Here is an 18,898-nt window from a genome sequence, read left to right as displayed (position 1 = left end):
GATTCGATGAAAATTCTCGTAAAGACCCAAAGCTGGGGCGCCACAACGGTGGCGTGTCGGCAGAATAGAGAGCAGCACTTTATAAAAACCTCAATGTGCATCGGCTTCTGAATGAAATCAAAGCCTGAAAATGCCAACTTACCTTCACAGCAGCTGAGCTTGAGCCCGCGGGTACCAACAAGGTGAAGAGCTGAGGTTTTGTGGTCTCAATGACGTCTGAAGGCTTAGGCACAGAAACGGGTAAATGACAAGCAATCTTATGCATACGGACCAGAAGAAAGGAAGAGTATCATATTCTTTAGGGCCAAGACTTGTTACAGTATATGGTACGCTATCCGGAGATTGAAAGTAGGGATAGACCATGATGTGAAGGCAAAGTTGCTTGCTTAGGTCCTTCTCAATGGCCTTCAGGATCTGTATAAGAAGAGACAGTTCAAGCAGAGAAACTACGCTTTTTATGCCCCATTACAGGACCTAAGCTCTTGCTGCAAATGCTACACACAATTGCTGTTGTTGTTTGCTTCCAGATATACCTGGAGCACTTTGAGGACTCTCGGATGCTAAATGTTGTCCATAAACCTCTTGTTAATTGCTTTGGTGTTCTTTGATGTCTTCCCCGGATACCCTCTTCACCATGATCTGGAATCGCCAGGGACCATGAAATCTCTTAAGTCCAAGCATGGAAAACTGAACGAAGTCTCAGAAACAGTGACTTGCTCGACACGCGCTGGAAACTGCTGAAAATGACAACTCTGCGAGAATTGTGCGCTCAGCTCCCGCCAAATTGTAGTAGAGCCCTGTGATGGTGTATTAGGCTATGCCTTGCCTGAGGCCCTCAGAGCCCGTGACCCCACAGTCTCCCTCTTCCTCCTCCACTCCTTCCTCTTCCTCTTCCTTCTCCTCCTTCTCATTCTCCTTCATCATCATCGCCGTCATCATCATCATCGTCATCAACACCATCATCATCATCATGAGTAAGTCACACTGCAATCATTCCATCCTCAAACCTTGTAGATAGAGCTGACTAGTTACTGTCCCTAGCCAGGCAAGTAAGTCTCGAACTCCGCAACTCGACTATCCTTGTGTTACAAGATAAGAATATACTCCCTCTTGTTCAAGGATCCACTCGAACTGGGCTGATCCACCTACATGAGGCTGCTTCGCCGGCTCACGTAGTTGAATGAGCCCAGCTTGATGACCTTCTCCATCAATGCTTCATCAGAGAAATACAAGGTTATCCTTAACTGCTCTGTGCTTGACAAATCTGCAAAGGATGGCTTGTATCACATATGCTAACTACAATACTAGAACTGCGCTGCCGCTTGTGGCCCAGCTGGCCCTGCCTTCTTGACCCTATCGTCACACCATGACAAAATCCTGCTACAACTTCCTTCAGAATCATCCTACCAGGGATTTTTTCGGCAGCGAGAAGCATCCAAGTCGATTAACAACTAGGACAAAAAGCCTTTGTTCCTGATTAGCTCCGAGAAATAGAACTCTCACACCAGTACAAGCCCTATCTCTACGATCAAGTGTTCTACATCTCCTCTTGCAACATCGTCACAGGCAGCCTTGTCCCAACAATCTACCACAAAACTTCATCAAAGTAGGTACCCCATGTCGCTGTTCGCCCAAGCCGCTTGCCCAAGCTGAGCCGGCCCCGTGCCGCAGATCCACACTCCCACGATGCCATTTGATCTGAACAACCCCGCTGCCCCCTTCGCCGCTGCACCAGCTGAGCCGGTAAGAGTCTTCCTGGAAGACTGGCTTGGGTAGCTGTATGTGTGCTTATGTCATTGTAGGTCTCTAAGGAACGCAAGGCGATGGATAAGGCCATCAGCAAGGCCGTGGCTAAAAATCACGCCAGGTAAGTAATATAAGCTATAGTTTCTGTTTTTGTATCTACTAATAATATATAGATAAAGGAGAAGCCTTTGGCCGCGGGCCAGGAAGTGCCGAACAAATTCTTTGAGGAGGAAGTTCAGGCGCCTAGGCGCGAGTTGTCTGAAATACAAAGGCAACATGCAGATGCGGTTCATCGGTCTATTGAGCAAGCCAAGGGAGTGCACAAACTGTGGCGTGAGCAGTATGACCAGCAAAGGAGGAAGGTGGAGCAGGCCAATGCACGTATTTCAGGGTGATAGGCCGTCAAGAAGAAAAGAGAACTCTTCCCAGGACCCCCGCCGACGTCTCCGCGTTCAGTTACGTTGCCGTGGAGAATCCACATCCAGGTCCGGAATATCAACCGGCTTCCCTTTCGACATACGGCGCCCTAGGGGGCTCTCAACATCTGGCGCGAGCAGGTTGACCAGCAAAAGAGGAGAGTTGAAGAGGCTAATGCGCGACTGGGGGAGGTCCAGGATGAGATGAAAAAAGCTAAGGCAAGAGTTAGTAGTCTGTATGAGACCCTTTTCGCTGTCCTGAGATCGGAAGAGTAGGTTCTTTTGAAGAAGCTTAATCTTAATCTCTTTAAGTCCAAACAATTTCGAGATAAATGAACTTGATGGAACTGGGAAAGTGGTGGAATACCTCTGAGAGGCGTGGAAATGGGGATGATTCTTGCTATTGAGGAACTCAGGAAAACGAGGCTATCAGCATGGCAACTAGGGCCGTGAGCTGACCTCTGAGAGGCCTCAGGCTCGTCAGAACTGTCTTGAACGTTTATTAAAAGAATAGTCTTGATCGTGAAAAGAAACTCCTAATGAATTAGTGAACTGAGACAGCGACTTGCTGGCCTCCATATCACATTTAGAAGTCCTCATCGTCAGAAACCTCCTCAAGGCGCTGATATCAGTTAGCATCAGGGATTGTCAAAACCTTGAAAACGCTTCCTTGCTATCCTCACGGGGCGCTGGCCACCATAGCCATTTTGACGTGCCTGGGGCCTCTCTGAGGTCTGCTCACCGCCCTAGTTGCCATGTCGATAGCCTCGTTTCCCTGAGTTCCTTGATAGCCATGAATATCACCTTTACCACGCCTCTGAGTGGTGGTTCCATCACAATTGTTTACCATATTCGTCTTGATTAACAAAATACGGTTTTCTGTTCTTCCTCGGTTACCTCTTCGCTCTGCTTCCGATTACCCAGAGTCATATTTGCTACTACCATGGCTGACACGTATATTCTGATAGCCTATACTACTCCCGACACGCTTCCCTCGAGCACTTACAATGGAAACCGCTCTCGTGCCTTCTGAACGCGTTTAAGTGTCGACATATAGCTCCCTCGCCATCGGCAATAATTTGAAGCTGAGTGAGTGGGAAGTTACAAGGAGCTCGGTCTTGAACCCGTCCCGATTGGTCCGCTGCGGTAGTCACCGGTCGTGCCTGCACGCTTAATCCCCCGTGTTTATATTCGATCACATACAGTAGTTACACTATAGTTACTGTAGCATTGCCCTGTGCTGCCTACATACATACTCAGCTTACTGACAGCCCACGTCAGGATAAATCACACCACCACAGTCCCAAAAAACACAACTCAATCAACCCATCACAATCCCCTTGCGCAGCCAGCTAACTGACCCAGCTCGACCGGACGTACTACAATCACCGTGGACCCTCTATCCATCACCCCAAAAGAACATCCACGACTCCCCGAAGGAAAACCACAATGCCTCAACCACCCAACTTCACTCCTCAAACAACCAGCAAAGAAGCCTTCCAAACAGCACTAGCAGCACACATCCAGAAAAACAAGCACTGAGGTAAGCCCCACCTTCCTCATCGCATCTTCGAACCTCTACCGTCCTCCCCTCCATCGCCTAAAACAATCCCCCCTCAAGCTCCCAGCAGACACTCATATTCATGAAATGCAGTCCTTTTAATGAAATCAGCCCCAACAGCCTCATCAACAAGCAGCACAACAGCTCCAGGTATCCTCGCCACCTCCCGCCCTCCCATCAATCCACTACCTGCCCTCCTAATCTTCGCAGGTCGAAACCTCTCCACCCTGAATGAAAACACCTTCCTCATCGCCGAAACCGCACTCACCCTGCACAAAACCCGTATTTCTCGATCTAGCGGACAAACGAGCGTGCGGCGCACTAGGGCGGAGGTCCCATCTACCTGCGGCATGGATGTGCTGATCAATTGCGGGCAAGAAAGGAGAGTCTACGATGAGTGGCGCGCTTATGACCATAGTAAGACGGCGGTTATTCTACCTTAACCATAAATTACTCGCATTACCGTGTCTGCGCCCCCCTCGGGAAGCTGAAAGAAAAGGGGGGTCTGAGGGTTCTCCTCCAGAGCACCCAGACGCTCCTACTGCCGACTCGCGCATATCTGCCGTGCAGCTGCCGCAGTTGCAGCGGCCAGGATAGCAGTGCCCAGGCCCAGGCCCGCGCATCCGGCGTGGCGTTGATGGATGCGGTTCGCAAAGTGGCGACACAGGCTATCAGCCTTGTTCAGTCTCTGAGGCAAGGTCGTCGATGTTGCAAATTGCCTGGATTGCGCGAGTGTCTGGAGCGTCTCGGCTGTGGAAGCATACACCGCTACCATCCCCAGCCAGTACAGCAGCATCAGCGGGATGACTGAAGGGTTCGAGAAAGCTAACGCGTTTTTTTTTGTAGCTTCCCTCGATACAGCAGCTGGCCGGGAGATGACCATACCCCCGTCCTCGGATTGCAGTCCCCGGTACCAATCCAGTAGCTGCGCTTCATGGACTACAGCCCTCCGCATCAATAGCTCGGCAGAATCGCGATTGAGACCATCCAGTCGTGTCTTCCGCCGCACGGCAGCTAACGTGTGCATGATCTGGTACAAGATATCCAGCAGCCGATCAAATACATCCGTTGCCGGCTCAGCGGGCAGCTCGAGGTTCGGCGGGGAGATGATCTGCCCATCGATACAGATGCGGAGGAACTAAGCCAGCCAGCGTTAGCTGTCAATCGACACGACAAAAGATACAAGCAAGGCATACATCAACAGTCCGCAGCCGACGCAAGTCCTGCTTGCTCAGCGCCAGCGCAGGTGCAGCCAGCTGCCGTACGAGGTTACAGGCGGCCTGCACGTGGATCTGCCACGCATTGCCCTGGCCTGGCGAGTGGGTGCATGACTCGTACAGGGCAAGGATCATGCCGGAGCGGATGAGGTCCGTCGGCTGCGTGAGCGCAGGCAGGGCTCGGATCTGCTGTACCGCTAGCTCGTACTGATGGCGGCCCTGCTGGGCGAGCGCGTCGTCGTGCCGGGTGTTCGCGGTGTGCGTTAGGGTGAGCGCGGCGAGCGACGCGTGCACGATTGGTGATCCGGACTCCAGGAGGGTGAAAAACGTCTCGGCCCAGTGTAGCGGCGATGGGTAGGTGACTGCGCGCCGGGTCTTGGGCGGGAGGTAATCGTGCAGAAATTGCGCGAGTAGCTGGGTTTGACTCTGGTATTCTGCCATTAATTGCTGGCTGGGGTGGAGGAGAGTGTGTGTGCCGTGCGTTGGCGTAGTACTACTGCTTCTGCTTCATTCAGTTATAGACATTTAGATAGGTACAGGGTTACCTGCATCTGGGCGTACCCCCCACACTCCCGATTCGAAGACCGACACCGACAGCACGTTGGCCGCGCCTTGTCACACTGTATCCATGTGATGTGAGCGTCGCATTGCAACAAGGATCTTAAGCAAATACTCACTTTGACCTTCCGTGCAAGACATGTCCGACAACTCTGAGCACGCCACGAGCTCCTGCCCATTCTACCAGGGTGAGTATGTACTGTACATCTAGACCAATGCTGCTGGTCCAATGCCTTGAATGGAGAAGCGTAAGCTTACGCTTACTACGGCGTGCAGCCCCCGACGCGACAGCGGAGCGGAAGAATCCGCCGCCGGTCTGTATCAACCCCCCTGTTCATTTAAGACCTTCTCAGGGGCTGCTATCCCCCAGCTTTCGTTCAGTATTCAGCACGTAAGTGCTTAACGGTGTTATGTATTTTGGATTGGGTTACGAAGAGGATTCATCTTGGGCAAACATGCTCTCGTCATCTTTGCATTAGTTTTCTAGTGGGTATTCTTATGGCTATTTTGCTGTACGATAGGTTGTAGTATAAATACGAGAGCGAGCAGATCTGCGGCATGTTAATCTCTGGGTTTGAGCTAGGTCAAGCAGCGGTAGGTTGCTTGGACAAGCTTAGGTGCTTGGGAAGCTGGAAAGAAGGGGGGTCCGGGGGTTCTCCCCCGGATATCTTTATACTCTGGTATTAGGATTGAGGTGCCCAGGAAGCTGAAAGAAAGGGGGGTCCGGGGGTTCTCCCCCGGGACGTTGTTATTTGGTATCTTCTGTGTATATCAAGGCTACTTGGAAATTGACAACAGTTGCCCTTGAACGGATTCTAAGAGCGAGATTTGCTTCAAGTGTCTTGAGACACTGTCTTAAGATCTATACCCTACGAAGCCATACTTCACATCCCGGGTGGTCCTCCCCTGCAAAAGAGAGATTCATATAATTTCAGATGTATAAAGGATTAGCTCATTCGTCTCATCATAAAACCTCCGAATCAAGCCAGGCCCAGGTCCTTGTAGAAAGCATCGGTCTTAGGCTCACGGCCCAGGAAGTCGGTCAGGGTCGACATCTCGTCCTGACTACCGCCCTTCTCCAACACCTTGTACCGGTACCGACGGCCGGCTTCGGGGTCCATCGGGTTCTCCTTGAACACGGTGTAGAACATGTCGGTAGAATAAACTTGCGAGCTGGACGGGGTTAGCATTGGTACCATTCAACCAGTAATCCACAAGACATACCTCAAGTATCCATAGTATCCGGCGTCATAGCCGCCAATCAGATGGCCGAAAGTGGCCTCGCCGTGTCCCCATTCCTCACCCAGACCCAGGCTTTCAGGGCCCTCGATCTGGGTAATCTCGTGACGCAGCTTGTTGTATGTGGCGGAGATCGGCAGCTTCTTGATCTGCTCATGGCTCTCGGGCTGGTGCACGGTCATATCGAAGATACCGAAGTGCAGCTGGCGCAGGTTGAACAGAGCATCGTTGACGTGCTTGGTGCGGATGAGGTTGGCGATGACGTCATCGGGGATCTGTCCTGAAGGAGGCTCCTTGCCTTCTGCCTGCTCCTTCCAGGCTGCGAGGTATTCGGGAGACAGGGTCGAGTAGTGCTTGCTGAGGGACTTTAGCTGCGAAGGAGTCCAGCACCAGTTCTCGAGCATCTGACTGGGAGCCTCGACGAAGTCCCGCACGGTGTTCGTTCCGTGGAAGCGCGAGTAGATCGTCTTGGAGACCAAGTCGTGGATACCGTGGCCCAGCTCGTGGAACAGAGTAACTACTTCGTCGTGCTTCAGTAGACTCGGCTTCTTGGGAGTGGGCTTGGTGAAGTTGCACACCAGAGCGGTGGCGGGGTAGCGACGGTTGCCATCAGCATCGATGAATCCCTAGCCGTGGTCAGTGTAGGTCAATCGACACGCCAAAAGGAAGCTTACCGGCTGGAGGTTGAAGTTGGCAGCATGGCCATACTTTCCGGTACGAGGGAACAGGTCCAGATAGAGATAACCCACAAACCCGCTGCCCTCGCCCTCGTCGTTCCAGACACTGAAGATCTGGACATCCTCGTGCCAGACAATGTCACTTCCCTTACCCGAAGGAGCCACCTTCTCACGATCCTCACCGGTGATCTCCACGAACACAAGACCAAAGAGCTCTTCGAAGATCTTGAGCATGCCCTCAATGGTGGTCTGCAGAGGGAAATACTCGGCAATGAGCTGCTGGTCGAGAGAGTACTCTTTCTCCAGCAGAAGACGGTCGTAGAAGCGGTGATCCCACAGGTAGTAGTGACCATCGAACTTCTCGCCACGGGACTCAAGGTCAGTCTTCTTCAGTTCGAGAAGGGTCTTGAGCTCCTTCTGCCCGCCAGCCGTCAAACGGGAGCGCAGGTCTCCAAGGAAGTCATTCACGGTCTTGGGCGTCTTAGCCATCTTGTCCTCGATGCGGAAAGCGGCGTGGTCCGGGTATCCCAGCAGGCGAGCCGCCTCGTCACGCAGGATGATGGCCTCCTGGAAGAGAGGCGCATTCTGGTTGCACTTGTTCTCGTTCTGGATAGTAACCTGCTTGCGGGTCTCCGGGTTCTTGGCGTACTTCATGGTCGGGAAGAGATCCGGGTACTTGAAGGTCAGCCGGAGCTTGCCCTCGTTCTCGCCTTCACCCTTCTTCAAGCCAGCCAAGACATCTTCGGGGACACCGTCCAGCTGCTCCGGGGTGAACCAGATGCCCTCGTTCTCTTCGTTGAGGTTCCTCTGGAACTCGATGCCAATCTGACTGAGACGCTTCTTGATCTCCTTGAAGCGGTCGCGCTTGGGCCCGGCCGGCAGACCCAAGCCATTGCGGATGTAATCCTTGTGTTCCTTCTCCAGCAGACGGCGGGACTCCGGGTCGAGCGACTCGTTCTTCTTTAGCACGGCGTCGACGAGCTTGAAGACGTCTTCCCGCATCACGGACTCGATGAAGAAGTCATCCATCAGAGCTTCGGCCTTGGCGGATGCGTCACGCAGCTCTTGCTCGGTCGACACCGCCTGATAGAAGCTGATGATATGGGATTCCAGCGCCATGGCGTTCTCATCCTGGGCCAGAGGCTTCACGACGCCGTCGAAGGAAGCAGACTCGAGCTTGACGTCGGCCACGACATCGTCCTGGACCTTGCGGGATCTGGCGATGAGTCGGTTGGCGTCGTCGACGATGGACTGTGCGGTCGCAGTGAAGACGGGCGGAGCCTGAGGAGGCCGACGGAGGTGCTCGGGGGCCATACTGGCGGTTGTGAGGGATTTGCGGAGGTTCGTCAACCCTGGATTGAAAGCGGTAGGGAGTCTGGAGCCACGGAAATGGCCCAGGACTGAAGCTAGTCGGTAGGTGGGGGAGGGGATGCGAAGCGGAGGAGCCACGGTGACGAGGAGAACGCCCACGAGAAGGACGAGGAGGGCGGGTAGATAAAAGAAGCGAGATTGAGGGGTAGCAATGATGATGACAGATGGGGGAGGGGGGAATAGGAGGGGCAAAGAGAAAGGGCGGCGAACAACAATGCAATACGTGGCTATGCGGTCGTGATGCAAGACAAGAGCTGAGCTGTTGTCGCTGTTGCCAGTCGGAGCTAAGCTAGTTAGTTAGAGAGAGAAAGTGAAAGAGAGGTCAGGTGGATCCCGCAACAAAAATCCACACACACACAAAACAACAACCGTCGTCTTCTCCACAGTCCACCGTCCATCAGCCACCATGCTCCATCACCCTCATTGTTTCACCTGATCTACGTTGCTAACTTGCGATACTATATGCACCCTGTCAAATAGTGCCAGCAGGAATATGACGGGCTTGTACACTGCGTATGCAAGCGTCTGCCAGGTTTGGGATTGCGGGGTTCCAAATCTTATCCCACCACTCCACCCATGCTACGACTATTCCTACAAAGCTCAGCCTACAAAGACCCCAGATTTAATGTGGATATCTTCATTGCTCTATTTTTAACCAGCATTGTGGAATTTCGATCATATCATGTCACTGATTCAAATGCCAGTGCCACTCATCATACTAGACACGCTCTGTCTGCAGGATAGAAAAAGGAAAACTCAAGGCCAACTCCGGGAACTCCCACCACTTGAAAACCTCATCAAACGCCCAGAGTGCTGAATTATAAAACAGGATGGATCGCCGAAAGCGGAAACAAGACGCAAATTGTACATTCATGATAGGAAGTAGTCATGAACGGACGTCCTTTATGCCGCATCAGCGGTAGGAATAGGCTCCGGGATCTTGGTCACCTGTTCGCCGGCGCGGATGATCCGCTGGCCAGTGTTGTCGCGAACATACTCAACACCCTCCTTCTGAGCGCGTTTCCAGATCTCGACTTCACATCCACCACGGATGACACCGACCCGCATGGTAGAGAGAAGGTTGTGGGCAGCGTTGGAGTGATAGTAGATACCGCCGTTGAACATGGCAGTAGCGTCCTTGCCAAGACCGGAGTTGATCATGGCCTTGCCACCGGGGTGGTCCTTAATGAAGTCGGTCACGTCGTGGACAACACCAGCGATGGCGACCAAGCCACGGCCATTCTTGGCCTGCTCAACATAGTCGTCCCATTCCATGACGGGGAGCTGGTCGAGGGGAGTACCCCAGTCGAGTCTAGCGCGCTTCTGGTCGATCTTCTTCTGGAGCTGCTGAACACGGCCTTTCTCGATCTCGTTGGTGCGGAACTGCTTGAGATCGTAGGCGAGACCAAGCTGCTTCCAGATCCAGATGCTCCACTTGGTGGGGTCGTACTGGTGCCACTCGATGGCGTTACGGTAGTCGGAGGGGAACTCGTGGTGGAAGTTGTGGTATCCCTCGCCCAGGGTAACCAGGGCAGTGATAACGTGATCACGGGGAGAGTTGCGGTCATCGAAGGGCTGGTCACCGAGCCAGTGAGCAAGGGAGTTGACACAGAAAGTGGCCTGCTGGACGAAGAAAATGCGCAGGATACCGGCATACACGAAGCCGCCCAGCCAGTCACCCCAGCCGAGACCAGCGACGAGCATGGGGAAAGCCAGACCCATGGTGAAGACGACCTTGAGATAGTTGCGGTGCTGCCAGACGACAACGGGGTCTTCGTTGAGATCGGAGATATCAGTACGGCCGATACGCTTGGGGTTCTGCTTCATCACCATCCATCCGAGGTGAGAGTAGAGCAAACCCTTGCGGACGGAGTAAGGGTCCTTGTCGGTATCGGTATAACGGTGGTGAGCACGGTGGTCACGAGCCCACCAACGGATAGAACCCTCAACAGCACCACCACCAACAGCAGCGAGCCAGATACGGAGAGGGAGACGAGCGGAGTACGAGCAGTGAGCCCACAGACGATGGTATCCTGGTTGATGAGCTATGGTTAGCGCCCTGATCCAAACCATACCTTCCTATTGAAATCCTGGGATGAACGAACCTGCTGTGATTCCCAGACCGGTGCAGAAGTAGTAGATGACGGCCCAGATGGCAGTCTTCAGCTGGAGAGGCGTGAAGAAGGCCTGGATGCAGCCACACAGAGGGATACCGATGATGAGGAAGACATTGAGCCAGTTGACGTGCTTGTACCAGTTCTGGCGGTTGATCGCGGTATCGGCAATGTGAACTTTCTTAGGGTCCGCGGCACGAGACCGGGAAGCCTCTGCTGGCTTTGCAGACATGTTGCTTGATATCTTTCACTCGTCTGCCCCTTCAAGATATGGGTAATGAGGGTGAAAGGACGATGTGGTAGATGCGGATGGGAGGATCCGGGGGGGAGTGCTTTTAAAGAAAGGGACGGGAGGATTGACCCAAAGGATAAAAAAAGAAGAGAAAAAAAAAAGAATGAGGCGGCAAGGAGAAGGGTGGGGAATATAATCCAGAAGGCAAGAGGAGTCAGCAAAGGAATGAAGGATCTGGACAAGTAGAAGGAGGGGAGGGAAAAAATCGGACGGAGTTGAACTCGAGGCCAGGGTCCACCGGCGGGATGATGGTTGGGGAAACGCAAGGTTGGCGGCGAGGATGGATGAATGGATGGATGGATGGATGATGCGGCAATGAGAGCAAGACGGAAGTGATTGAATCACAGGTGGTCTGACTGCTGGATGACCGACCAACCGAGTATGTGCAGTGAAAAAGGAAGATCCCGAGGTTTAAGTGGCAGCTCTGACACAGACCATTGGGGGATATAATCAAGAATCAGGGTGGACGGGATATAGAAAAGATGCACCTGGAGTTGGGAACTATTCATTCATGCATTCAATCCATCCATGATCCATCATGCAAACCAGCTTTCACACTGCAGGCTGAGAGTTTCGAGCATCTAAGCTTGTTGGGCGGCGTTTGATTCGACAGCTTTGCCCGGCCAGACTCTGCCCGTTTCGGCAACACCGGGTGCGTCCAGCCAATCAGAGGTCATCCAGTAACTGTTGAATCCCCAACGTTTTTCTGCCCTGGCAGGCGGCTGTGGCTGATGACCGCCTCCCGGCCGTGGCTAGGGTGTGGCAAGGCGGTGCGATTCGCCTTCCAGTGGCTCTCTTCTCCGCTCCTGCACTCATTTTCTTCTGGCTGATTCGTTATCAATCTCTGCCCGGAGAGGCCAACTCCGGGGTCACTGGATGAAGCTGGAGCTGCAGTTAGTGACTCTACTATCCAGTACGTAAGGGTTTTTGGCCACCATCGGATTCGTGGAGTTTCAAACATCCTTGAACCCCCAAGAATTCCCGATGCAGCCCTACCACCACTAACCAATTTGCCACTGCTAGCTCCGAGCCTGACGAGCTTTCACCTCGGGTGAACAGCCGCCGCCGCGTACTCGTAATTGGGCAGAGATCGTCGCCATATGATTCAGGGCCTGCCAAAATCCCCCCGAACCCCTCCCAACATGACCAGCTCCGGGTCGGCCAACATTCTCCCAGGTATCCAGCAATTGCCTGTGATGCCATGTGAACACCTCCAACTGCTCGAAAGAGCACACCAGGTGCTGTCCACTGCAGTACAGTAGTCTCCGTACAGTTGAGGTCATTCGGTGACATCTCATGGAGAAAGCCAAGTAACTCATGTTACCCCAGACATTCCAAGCGTGCCTGTCTAGTCACTTCCCAGGCAATATATTCTCAGACTTGCATCAGCCAGATAGTTGCTTTATTCCGCGATGCATGAGCACATCAGATAATTCTGGACTCTCCGGGCTATGATGAAATGAGCAATACTAGTAGTTATTCCAGACACTTGTATATCGCCGACTCAACCTCTCGCCTGAAGCGTACGGAGGTTTGATCAAAGCCAACAAGAACCTGATAGCAAGTAGCACGAGTCATGGCACGGCGACCACATACCTGGTACACAACTCGCCGGCTACGTAGGTGTAGTGGTACCACGTGACACCTCTGCGTCTGCCGTCTGACGGGAGGCCTCAAGTCAAGATTCAGGTCAAGACTACCTGAAATGCAGTAACTCGTCAAGAGTCCGAGTCAGCTGTTGGCAACTAAGGTGAGGACCGGGCTTAGGTTACAGCCTTTGTCTCCATCGATTCGAATCACCCAGTTTCTGTGACTAATGGATTGCCCGATCGGTGCTGGCTCTTCCCCGGACTTTCCGATCAGTTGTGGTGATGGAGCAGTGGTACCTGAGTCCCTGTTCAATACTTCATCCTACTATCCTTCCTTCTATATGAACCACACTCCGACCCCAGAATGTTCCTCCCCATGAGAGAACTGATGCTCGCATTCACTTCGAACTGTACAAGAAGATAACCTCTCCACCAATGAACTACTAATCAGCATTGCCCCACTACGGAGGATGGATGTCGGCGGATCCCGACCATGGGGGAAAGTGACTGATAAGCGGGCGAGAGGCGTTACATGAGCCGACAGTCAGCGACCTCGAGTCTTATCGCCCACGACCCCACCTTGACACCCAAGACTCGACCTCTAGTTTGCTTTAGTAGCTTTTGCTTGGATATCTCCCCAGTCTCCAGTCGCTCGCCTCCCAGTCGCTGAGGGCCCAGAGATAACCGCTTCATGGCATTATTCGATTGATTCACCCACCTCAACGGCACTGATAGCCTCCTATCATTGTCGGCATCCGATCGCTGAGATCGCACGAATATACTTCGGAAGCCTTGGGGAATCTGGCCCTCTATATAGACGTCAATAGTTCCTGGACCATTCGGGGTGGTTTCAAACTAGAACCCCAGATTCAATCCACGAGTGGAGATCTTCTTTAGAACACGAACCATTGCAGCGCTCTGGACCTCGTTCCTCGCAAAGCCCCACGGACATCGGCGGTCATCTTCTCTTATATTCCGCCACAGACATCGATTAGCATGGACGGACCTGATCAAATCGGTCCCGACTTGCGACCCAAACGGTCCTGGCGAGACAAGACCAGGCGCATCATCAAGACCTTCACTACCAGGTATGTGCGCAATCAAGCTATGGTGGAGGGCCTGTATGCTAAGAGGACCTTTGCAGAGAGGGACTTGTCGGAGATTACGATTATGCCTACCTCTTTACCCCGAACATCCCCTTCCTCAACAGGGGTCGGAAATCCGCTCCATTCTTTGGTCTGGAGGACAAAGTCCCCGTTCTTTTGGCTCTGCTCTTGGGACTACAGCATGCGCTGGCTATGCTAGGCGGAGGTTCGTTCTGAAGGTCATTGAGCTATCTATCGACCCGTTCCTGATCTCGATAGTTATCTCGCCCCCCATCTTGATCGGAGGCACGGGTGGTGCCAACTTCGGAACGAAGGACTACGAATACCTGGTTTCGACCTCCCTCATCGTCTCCGGCTTATTATCCGCCGTTCAGATGGCCCGTTTCCACATCTACAAAACCCGATTCTATGTCGGAACTGGTTTGATCTCCGTTGTCGGCACCTCGTTCGCAACCATCACAGTATCGTCAGGCACCTTCAACCAGATGTACACGTCCGGTTATTGCCCGGTAGATAGCGATGGAAACCGTCTGCCATGTCCCAAGGGCTATGGTGCTCTCTTGGGCACTTCGTGTCTCTGTTCTCTGCTCGAGATTGGCTTGTCGTTCATGAGCCCCCGGATCCTGAAACGCATCTTTCCACCATTGGTGACGGGCCCTACAATCCTGCTGATTGGTGCAAGTCTGATCCAGTCCAGTATGGAGGATTGGGCGGGTGGCTCGGGAACTTGTTTTACAAATGCCGCCAGTCGTGCGCTATGCCCTAGTGCAGACTCGCCGCATGCTCTTCCTTGGGGCAGCCCGGAGTTCATCGGGCTAGGCTTTTCAGTCTTTGTGACCATCATTCTGTGTGAACGGTTCGGGGCTCCCATCATGAAATCCTGTGCGGTTATCATCGGCCTGCTGGTTGGATGCATCATTGCCGCCGCTTGCGGTTACTTCGATCGCTCGAGCATTGACGCTGCCCCGGTGGCCTCGTTCATCTGGGTCCGCACTTTCCCTCTCACGATTTACGCACCGTTGATCCTCCCACTCCTTGCCGTGTATATTGTGGTCATGATGGAGTCGATCGGCGATATCACAGCCACCTGCGACGTGTCACAGGTCGAGGTGGAGGGACCTGCTTTCGACTCTCGCGTCCAGGGTGGTGTCTTGGGTAACGGCTTCACGTGTCTGCTGGCCGGACTGTGCACGATCACCCCGATGTCCGTCTTTGCCCAGAACAACGGTGTCATCGCCTTGACCAAGTGTGCCAACCGCAAGGCCGGGTACTGCTGCTGTTTCTTCCTGGTGATTATGGGGATCTTTGCCAAATTTGCCGCGGCGCTCACCTCCATCCCCAGCGCGGTCCTGGGCGGCATGACGACGTTCCTCTTTTCGTCCGTTGCCATCTCCGGGGTGCGCATCATCGCGACCGTTCCCTTTACGCGGCGCAACCGCTTCGTCCTGACGGCCTCGTTTGCCATCGGCATGGGCGTCACGTTGGTCCCTACCTGGTTCTCCTACTTCTTCACCTACAGCGGGGACAACCGCGGGCTGACCGGCCTGCTCGATGCGATCGACCTGGTTATGAACAACGGGTTCGCTATTACCGCCATACTCGGCGTGATCCTGAACCTCATCATTCCTGAGGATGCCGGTGAGGAGGCGGCCGTTGTCGAGGCTAGGACGGAGCCCCGGACTGTGGAGCAGCCGGATGAGTCGGAGGATGCCCGGTATATGAAAGGGGAGCATTCGTCGGGGGCTCTTGCTGTATAATGAGACTACTATATTTTGCTTGTTTCTTTTGACCCTCTGGGAGGGCAGATGATGGATAGGATACCCTTATAGCGCTGATTGGAGTGTATATGAGTTCAACTAGTTGATACAATGATATTAAAGATATTTAACCGAGCCGGGCTTCCGCTGATGCATTGGAAGTAAGCGTCACATCACTGGGGGCCTTCAAACGCCCTCGACCACTTCACCAGGCGCCAGCATCTTAATATAGCAATGGTCGCCAGTCTCAAGGACAGAGATAGGATCATTGACGCGCAGCGTGAAATCTAGGCGACGTCAGCACTATATCCGAGCAACCATCGCAATCAAGCAATCAGTCAATCTCCCACCACTAGCCCGCCAACCCCCCGAAAATCAAACAGACACAAGAAGAGAGAGGGGAAAGACTTACTCCGAACAGCAGGAACCAACTGCATCCCCAAACAAGCATTAGTAGGATCCCCGCGATCAATCCGCCGATACGCCTTCAAGGTGCGATCCGGCTCCGCGCGATGGCGCACACCCGTATCGGGATCAACATTGGGCAAGCGGCACCGCAGCGTCCGACACGCCGCATAGATCTCGACTCCTTGCTCTTCCTGCCCACCAGAACTACTACTATTAGAGTCACCCCCAACCAAAATCCTCCGCCACCCATCCTCCTCAAACGCCACAGGCCCCTGCACAAGCACATTCGCGCGAAACCGCCGCACACTCAACCGGGGAATCTCACCCGCACACCGCCGCGCCACATCCCTCACACTGGCCAGATTCAGCAGATGAAGCGGGTACGCATCCTGAAAGCCCGTGACGGTCTGGAAACCCAGCGTTTCCTTTGAGGGTGCGTTCCGCAGGATCACGCGGTTGTGGGCGTCGGATGCGCGGAACAGCGCGAGTGGTTTTTGGGTTGTGGTTGTTTCGTCGGCGAGGAAGCGCCGGAGGGAGGCCGGGATGTGTTGGCTGTAGTCGTGGGCGTGGGGGGTGTCTTTCCAGATTTTGACGGCCCTTAGAGGATATTCTGGTGGGGGGGTGAGGGGGATGCGGATCGATTGTTCGGGTGATAGGAGACCGAGCTTGATTGCTAGGTTGAAGAGGCCCGGGAGGAAGGGGAGGTTGCTGAGTGGTGGTGGTAGGGTGCGCGGGTAGTGGATTATGAGCACGCCCGAGGATTGGATTTCTGGGAGGGATGGGTCGTATTCTGCGCTTTCAGGGTCTGGGATCCAGATCTCGGGGCGCAGGAGGGCCAGTCTGCTGAAGTGCCGGTCGCGGAGGGTGCGCGCGGTCCATTGGCCTGTTGGTTCTTGATGACTGGCAGTGCTGGTGGTGGTGGTGGTTGGCTTGGGCTTCGATTCGATGTACTCCGCGAAGCAGAAGAGGCGGTCGTATTTCAGCCCTGTGGTTATCACCTCTGCGCTCTCTAGCTCAACGCCCTTGCAGCTTTTGATCGGATACGTGAACAGCGCTTTGATGCGCCATGCTGGGAGTCCCGTGTCGGCGTCGACGCTGTCGCTCGGCACCCCCTGTGTGTATTTTGGGTCGTATTCGTCGTCGATGTTGCTCTTGGTTGCGCCGAGGCGTCGGCATCCTTTTGGCGGGCCGGCGCGTGTGCGTAGGGTGGATGTTAGTGGGAGGAGGAGGAGGGTGAGGGTGATGATGTAGGGGAGGAGGGACGGGAGGGAGAGGGTGTTCAGCGATGCGTCTGGGTGGACATTGTCGGTGAGGTTGGGGTCGTGCATTGACGTGATGGTTGTGTTTTGCGCTGGATAAAGGGATATGTTGTTGAGTTGGTGGGAATTGGATCAGCCGTGTTATTTGATCTGGATGCGATCAGGCCAGCTAGACTAGGTATAACACTTATGGTCGAGGTGTTGCAGTGGAGTGTTGTACGAGTACTCGTAAATATCGCGCCAGATCTTCCCCAGCCGATTTTTTTATCAGATCGGAGCGGCATCGGATCTCGGCTCGTTCCAGAACTTCCAGAACATCGCGTTTATTCTTCCAATGCCGTAGCCGGGCTGGACCATGATTACAGTGTCTGAGTCGCCTCACCTGTCAATGATTCGATCAGCTAGACTGAGCTACCTGACCATGAACAATTCACCTTCTCACCGCAATACCATTGAGAGTCTCACTGTATCCTGCTGAATGTGAACCGCGACGCGCGCGCCACGCGTGTTTTCCCTATCTGTTATCCGAATCCATCATCATGAACCGACTCGACATTCTGGGCCTGTCCAGTCAGGATCCCAGTGAGTATCATTTACACCAAGACCCTCAACTGCCAATCAAAATCAGAGCTAACACCGCCAGATCGAGTCATCTCCTTCCCCGCCTCGCAGTCCCTTCACGCGTCCACCGCGGTGGCTGCCTTAGGCAACAAGGCCGTATCAACGGGGCTCCCCGAACTGGACGAAGCCGTCACTCCCCCGGTGGACGACGAGCTCAAGGGCCTGGAGGAATTGCAGAGCAAAGGCCTGCCATGCGGCCATGTGGCTGAGGTGTTTGGACCGCCAGGCGCAGGCAAGACCTCCATTGCGTGCGTTGTCACCTCCATTGTTGCCATCACCATCAAGCAATAACCAACACACCAAATAATAGCCTCAACACAGCAGCAACAGCCCTCGCCAAGGGCGAGCAAGTAGTCTGGATAGGTAAGTCATCCCCCATCCCCCACCCCAATTCAACCCCATAAAGAAACCATTCTAACGAAAGAAAAGACACAGGGCCCCCCCTCCCACGCAAACGCCTCGCCCACCTCCTAACCACCCTCCAACCCCAATCCCTATCCCAAATCCAAAACTTAACACACATCCAAACCCCAACCCTCCCGCACCTCCTCTCCCTCCTCACCCACCCACCCCCAACCTTCCCACCGCCAGCAACAACCCTGCTCGTAATCGACTCCCTCTCCGCCCCCTTCACCCCTTACTTCCCCAACCCAAGCGACCTCCAGCACCACAGCAAGGAAAGATCCCAAACGCAATGGCTGCTGAACCGGAAATGGAACGTCCTGGCTGACGTCGCCACCCAGCTGGCGCGTCTTGCTACCGTGCACGCGCTGGCTGTGCTCGTTACCAATCAAACGCATACCCGGATCCGGGGGCAGGTGAGGGCGACGCTTTGTCCTGTGTTGGCTGGGTCGAGGGCTTGGGAGGCGGTTGTCTTTACGAGGGTGGGGGTTTATTTTGATTTTGTTTCTGGGAGGGAATGGGTTGGGGGTGAACCTCTGGGGTTCGAGGGGTTGAACGGGCTGGT

At 54.0% G+C, this 18,898-nt stretch overlaps 8 protein-coding genes across 8 annotated transcripts; 4 read left to right on the top strand and 4 right to left on the bottom strand.

Annotated features, from left to right (window-relative positions):
• Window positions 1-817: 817 nt before the first annotated feature.
• On the top strand, window positions 818-1,455 carry BO97DRAFT_417576 (uncharacterized protein; the record flags this gene model as incomplete). Its single annotated transcript, XM_025696488.1, has 3 exons — window positions 818-974; window positions 1,042-1,049; window positions 1,309-1,455. 3 exons carry the CDS (start codon window positions 818-820, stop codon window positions 1,453-1,455), a joined length of 312 nt encoding a protein of 103 aa, XP_025547736.1.
• A 231-nt stretch (window positions 1,456-1,686) lies between these two features.
• On the top strand, window positions 1,687-2,141 carry BO97DRAFT_428230 (uncharacterized protein; the record flags this gene model as incomplete). Its single annotated transcript, XM_025697268.1, has 3 exons — window positions 1,687-1,743; window positions 1,803-1,847; window positions 1,920-2,141. The coding sequence occupies 3 exons, from the start codon at window positions 1,687-1,689 to the stop codon at window positions 2,139-2,141; spliced, it is 324 nt and encodes a 107-aa protein (XP_025547735.1).
• Window positions 2,142-4,213: 2,072 nt separating this feature from the next.
• BO97DRAFT_200666 (Zn(II)2Cys6 transcription factor) lies at window positions 4,214-5,704 on the bottom strand. The gene is made up of 4 exons (XM_025690526.1): window positions 5,618-5,704; window positions 5,502-5,560; window positions 4,920-5,442; window positions 4,214-4,861 (listed from the first exon to the last, which is right to left on the bottom strand). Exons 1-4 carry the CDS (start codon window positions 5,675-5,677, stop codon window positions 4,262-4,264), a joined length of 1,242 nt encoding a protein of 413 aa, XP_025547734.1. The 5' UTR covers window positions 5,678-5,704; the 3' UTR covers window positions 4,214-4,261.
• Window positions 5,705-6,367: 663 nt separating this feature from the next.
• On the bottom strand, window positions 6,368-9,054 carry BO97DRAFT_446067 (M3 family metallopeptidase). Its single transcript, XM_025698610.1, has 3 exons — window positions 7,412-9,054; window positions 6,723-7,363; window positions 6,368-6,671 (listed from the first exon to the last, which is right to left on the bottom strand). Exons 1-3 carry the CDS (start codon window positions 8,726-8,728, stop codon window positions 6,479-6,481), a joined length of 2,151 nt encoding a protein of 716 aa, XP_025547733.1. The 5' UTR covers window positions 8,729-9,054; the 3' UTR covers window positions 6,368-6,478.
• A 379-nt stretch (window positions 9,055-9,433) lies between these two features.
• BO97DRAFT_200543 (stearoyl-CoA 9-desaturase sdeA) lies at window positions 9,434-11,336 on the bottom strand. The gene is made up of 2 exons (XM_025690525.1): window positions 10,891-11,336; window positions 9,434-10,818 (listed from the first exon to the last, which is right to left on the bottom strand). The coding sequence occupies exons 1-2, from the start codon at window positions 11,129-11,131 to the stop codon at window positions 9,689-9,691; spliced, it is 1,371 nt and encodes a 456-aa protein (XP_025547732.1). The 5' UTR covers window positions 11,132-11,336; the 3' UTR covers window positions 9,434-9,688.
• Window positions 11,337-13,776: 2,440 nt separating this feature from the next.
• On the top strand, window positions 13,777-15,643 carry BO97DRAFT_437516 (nucleobase:cation symporter-2 family protein; the record flags this gene model as incomplete). The annotated part of the gene is made up of 3 exons (XM_025697854.1): window positions 13,777-13,868; window positions 13,925-14,091; window positions 14,145-15,643. 3 exons carry the CDS (start codon window positions 13,777-13,779, stop codon window positions 15,641-15,643), a joined length of 1,758 nt encoding a protein of 585 aa, XP_025547731.1.
• Window positions 15,644-15,829: 186 nt separating this feature from the next.
• Window positions 15,830-17,379, bottom strand: BO97DRAFT_397898 (MOSC domain protein; the record flags this gene model as incomplete). The annotated part of the gene is made up of 2 exons (XM_025694162.1): window positions 15,830-15,930; window positions 16,056-17,379. The coding sequence occupies 2 exons, from the start codon at window positions 17,377-17,379 to the stop codon at window positions 15,830-15,832; spliced, it is 1,425 nt and encodes a 474-aa protein (XP_025547730.1).
• A 269-nt stretch (window positions 17,380-17,648) lies between these two features.
• On the top strand, window positions 17,649-18,366 carry BO97DRAFT_200525 (uncharacterized protein). The gene is made up of 3 exons (XM_025690524.1): window positions 17,649-17,892; window positions 17,954-18,294; window positions 18,361-18,366. Exons 1-2 carry the CDS (start codon window positions 17,850-17,852, stop codon window positions 18,220-18,222), a joined length of 312 nt encoding a protein of 103 aa, XP_025547729.1. The 5' UTR covers window positions 17,649-17,849; the 3' UTR covers window positions 18,223-18,294; window positions 18,361-18,366.
• The last annotated feature ends 532 nt before the right edge of the window (window positions 18,367-18,898 follow it).

Source organism: Aspergillus homomorphus (genome assembly GCF_003184865.1).
Source record: "Aspergillus homomorphus CBS 101889 unplaced genomic scaffold BO97scaffold_46, whole genome shotgun sequence".
Classification (NCBI taxonomy): domain Eukaryota; kingdom Fungi; phylum Ascomycota; class Eurotiomycetes; order Eurotiales; family Aspergillaceae; genus Aspergillus; species Aspergillus homomorphus.
Note: the sequence above shows the minus strand (reverse complement) of the source record. Positions and strands in the feature narration are given on the sequence as shown.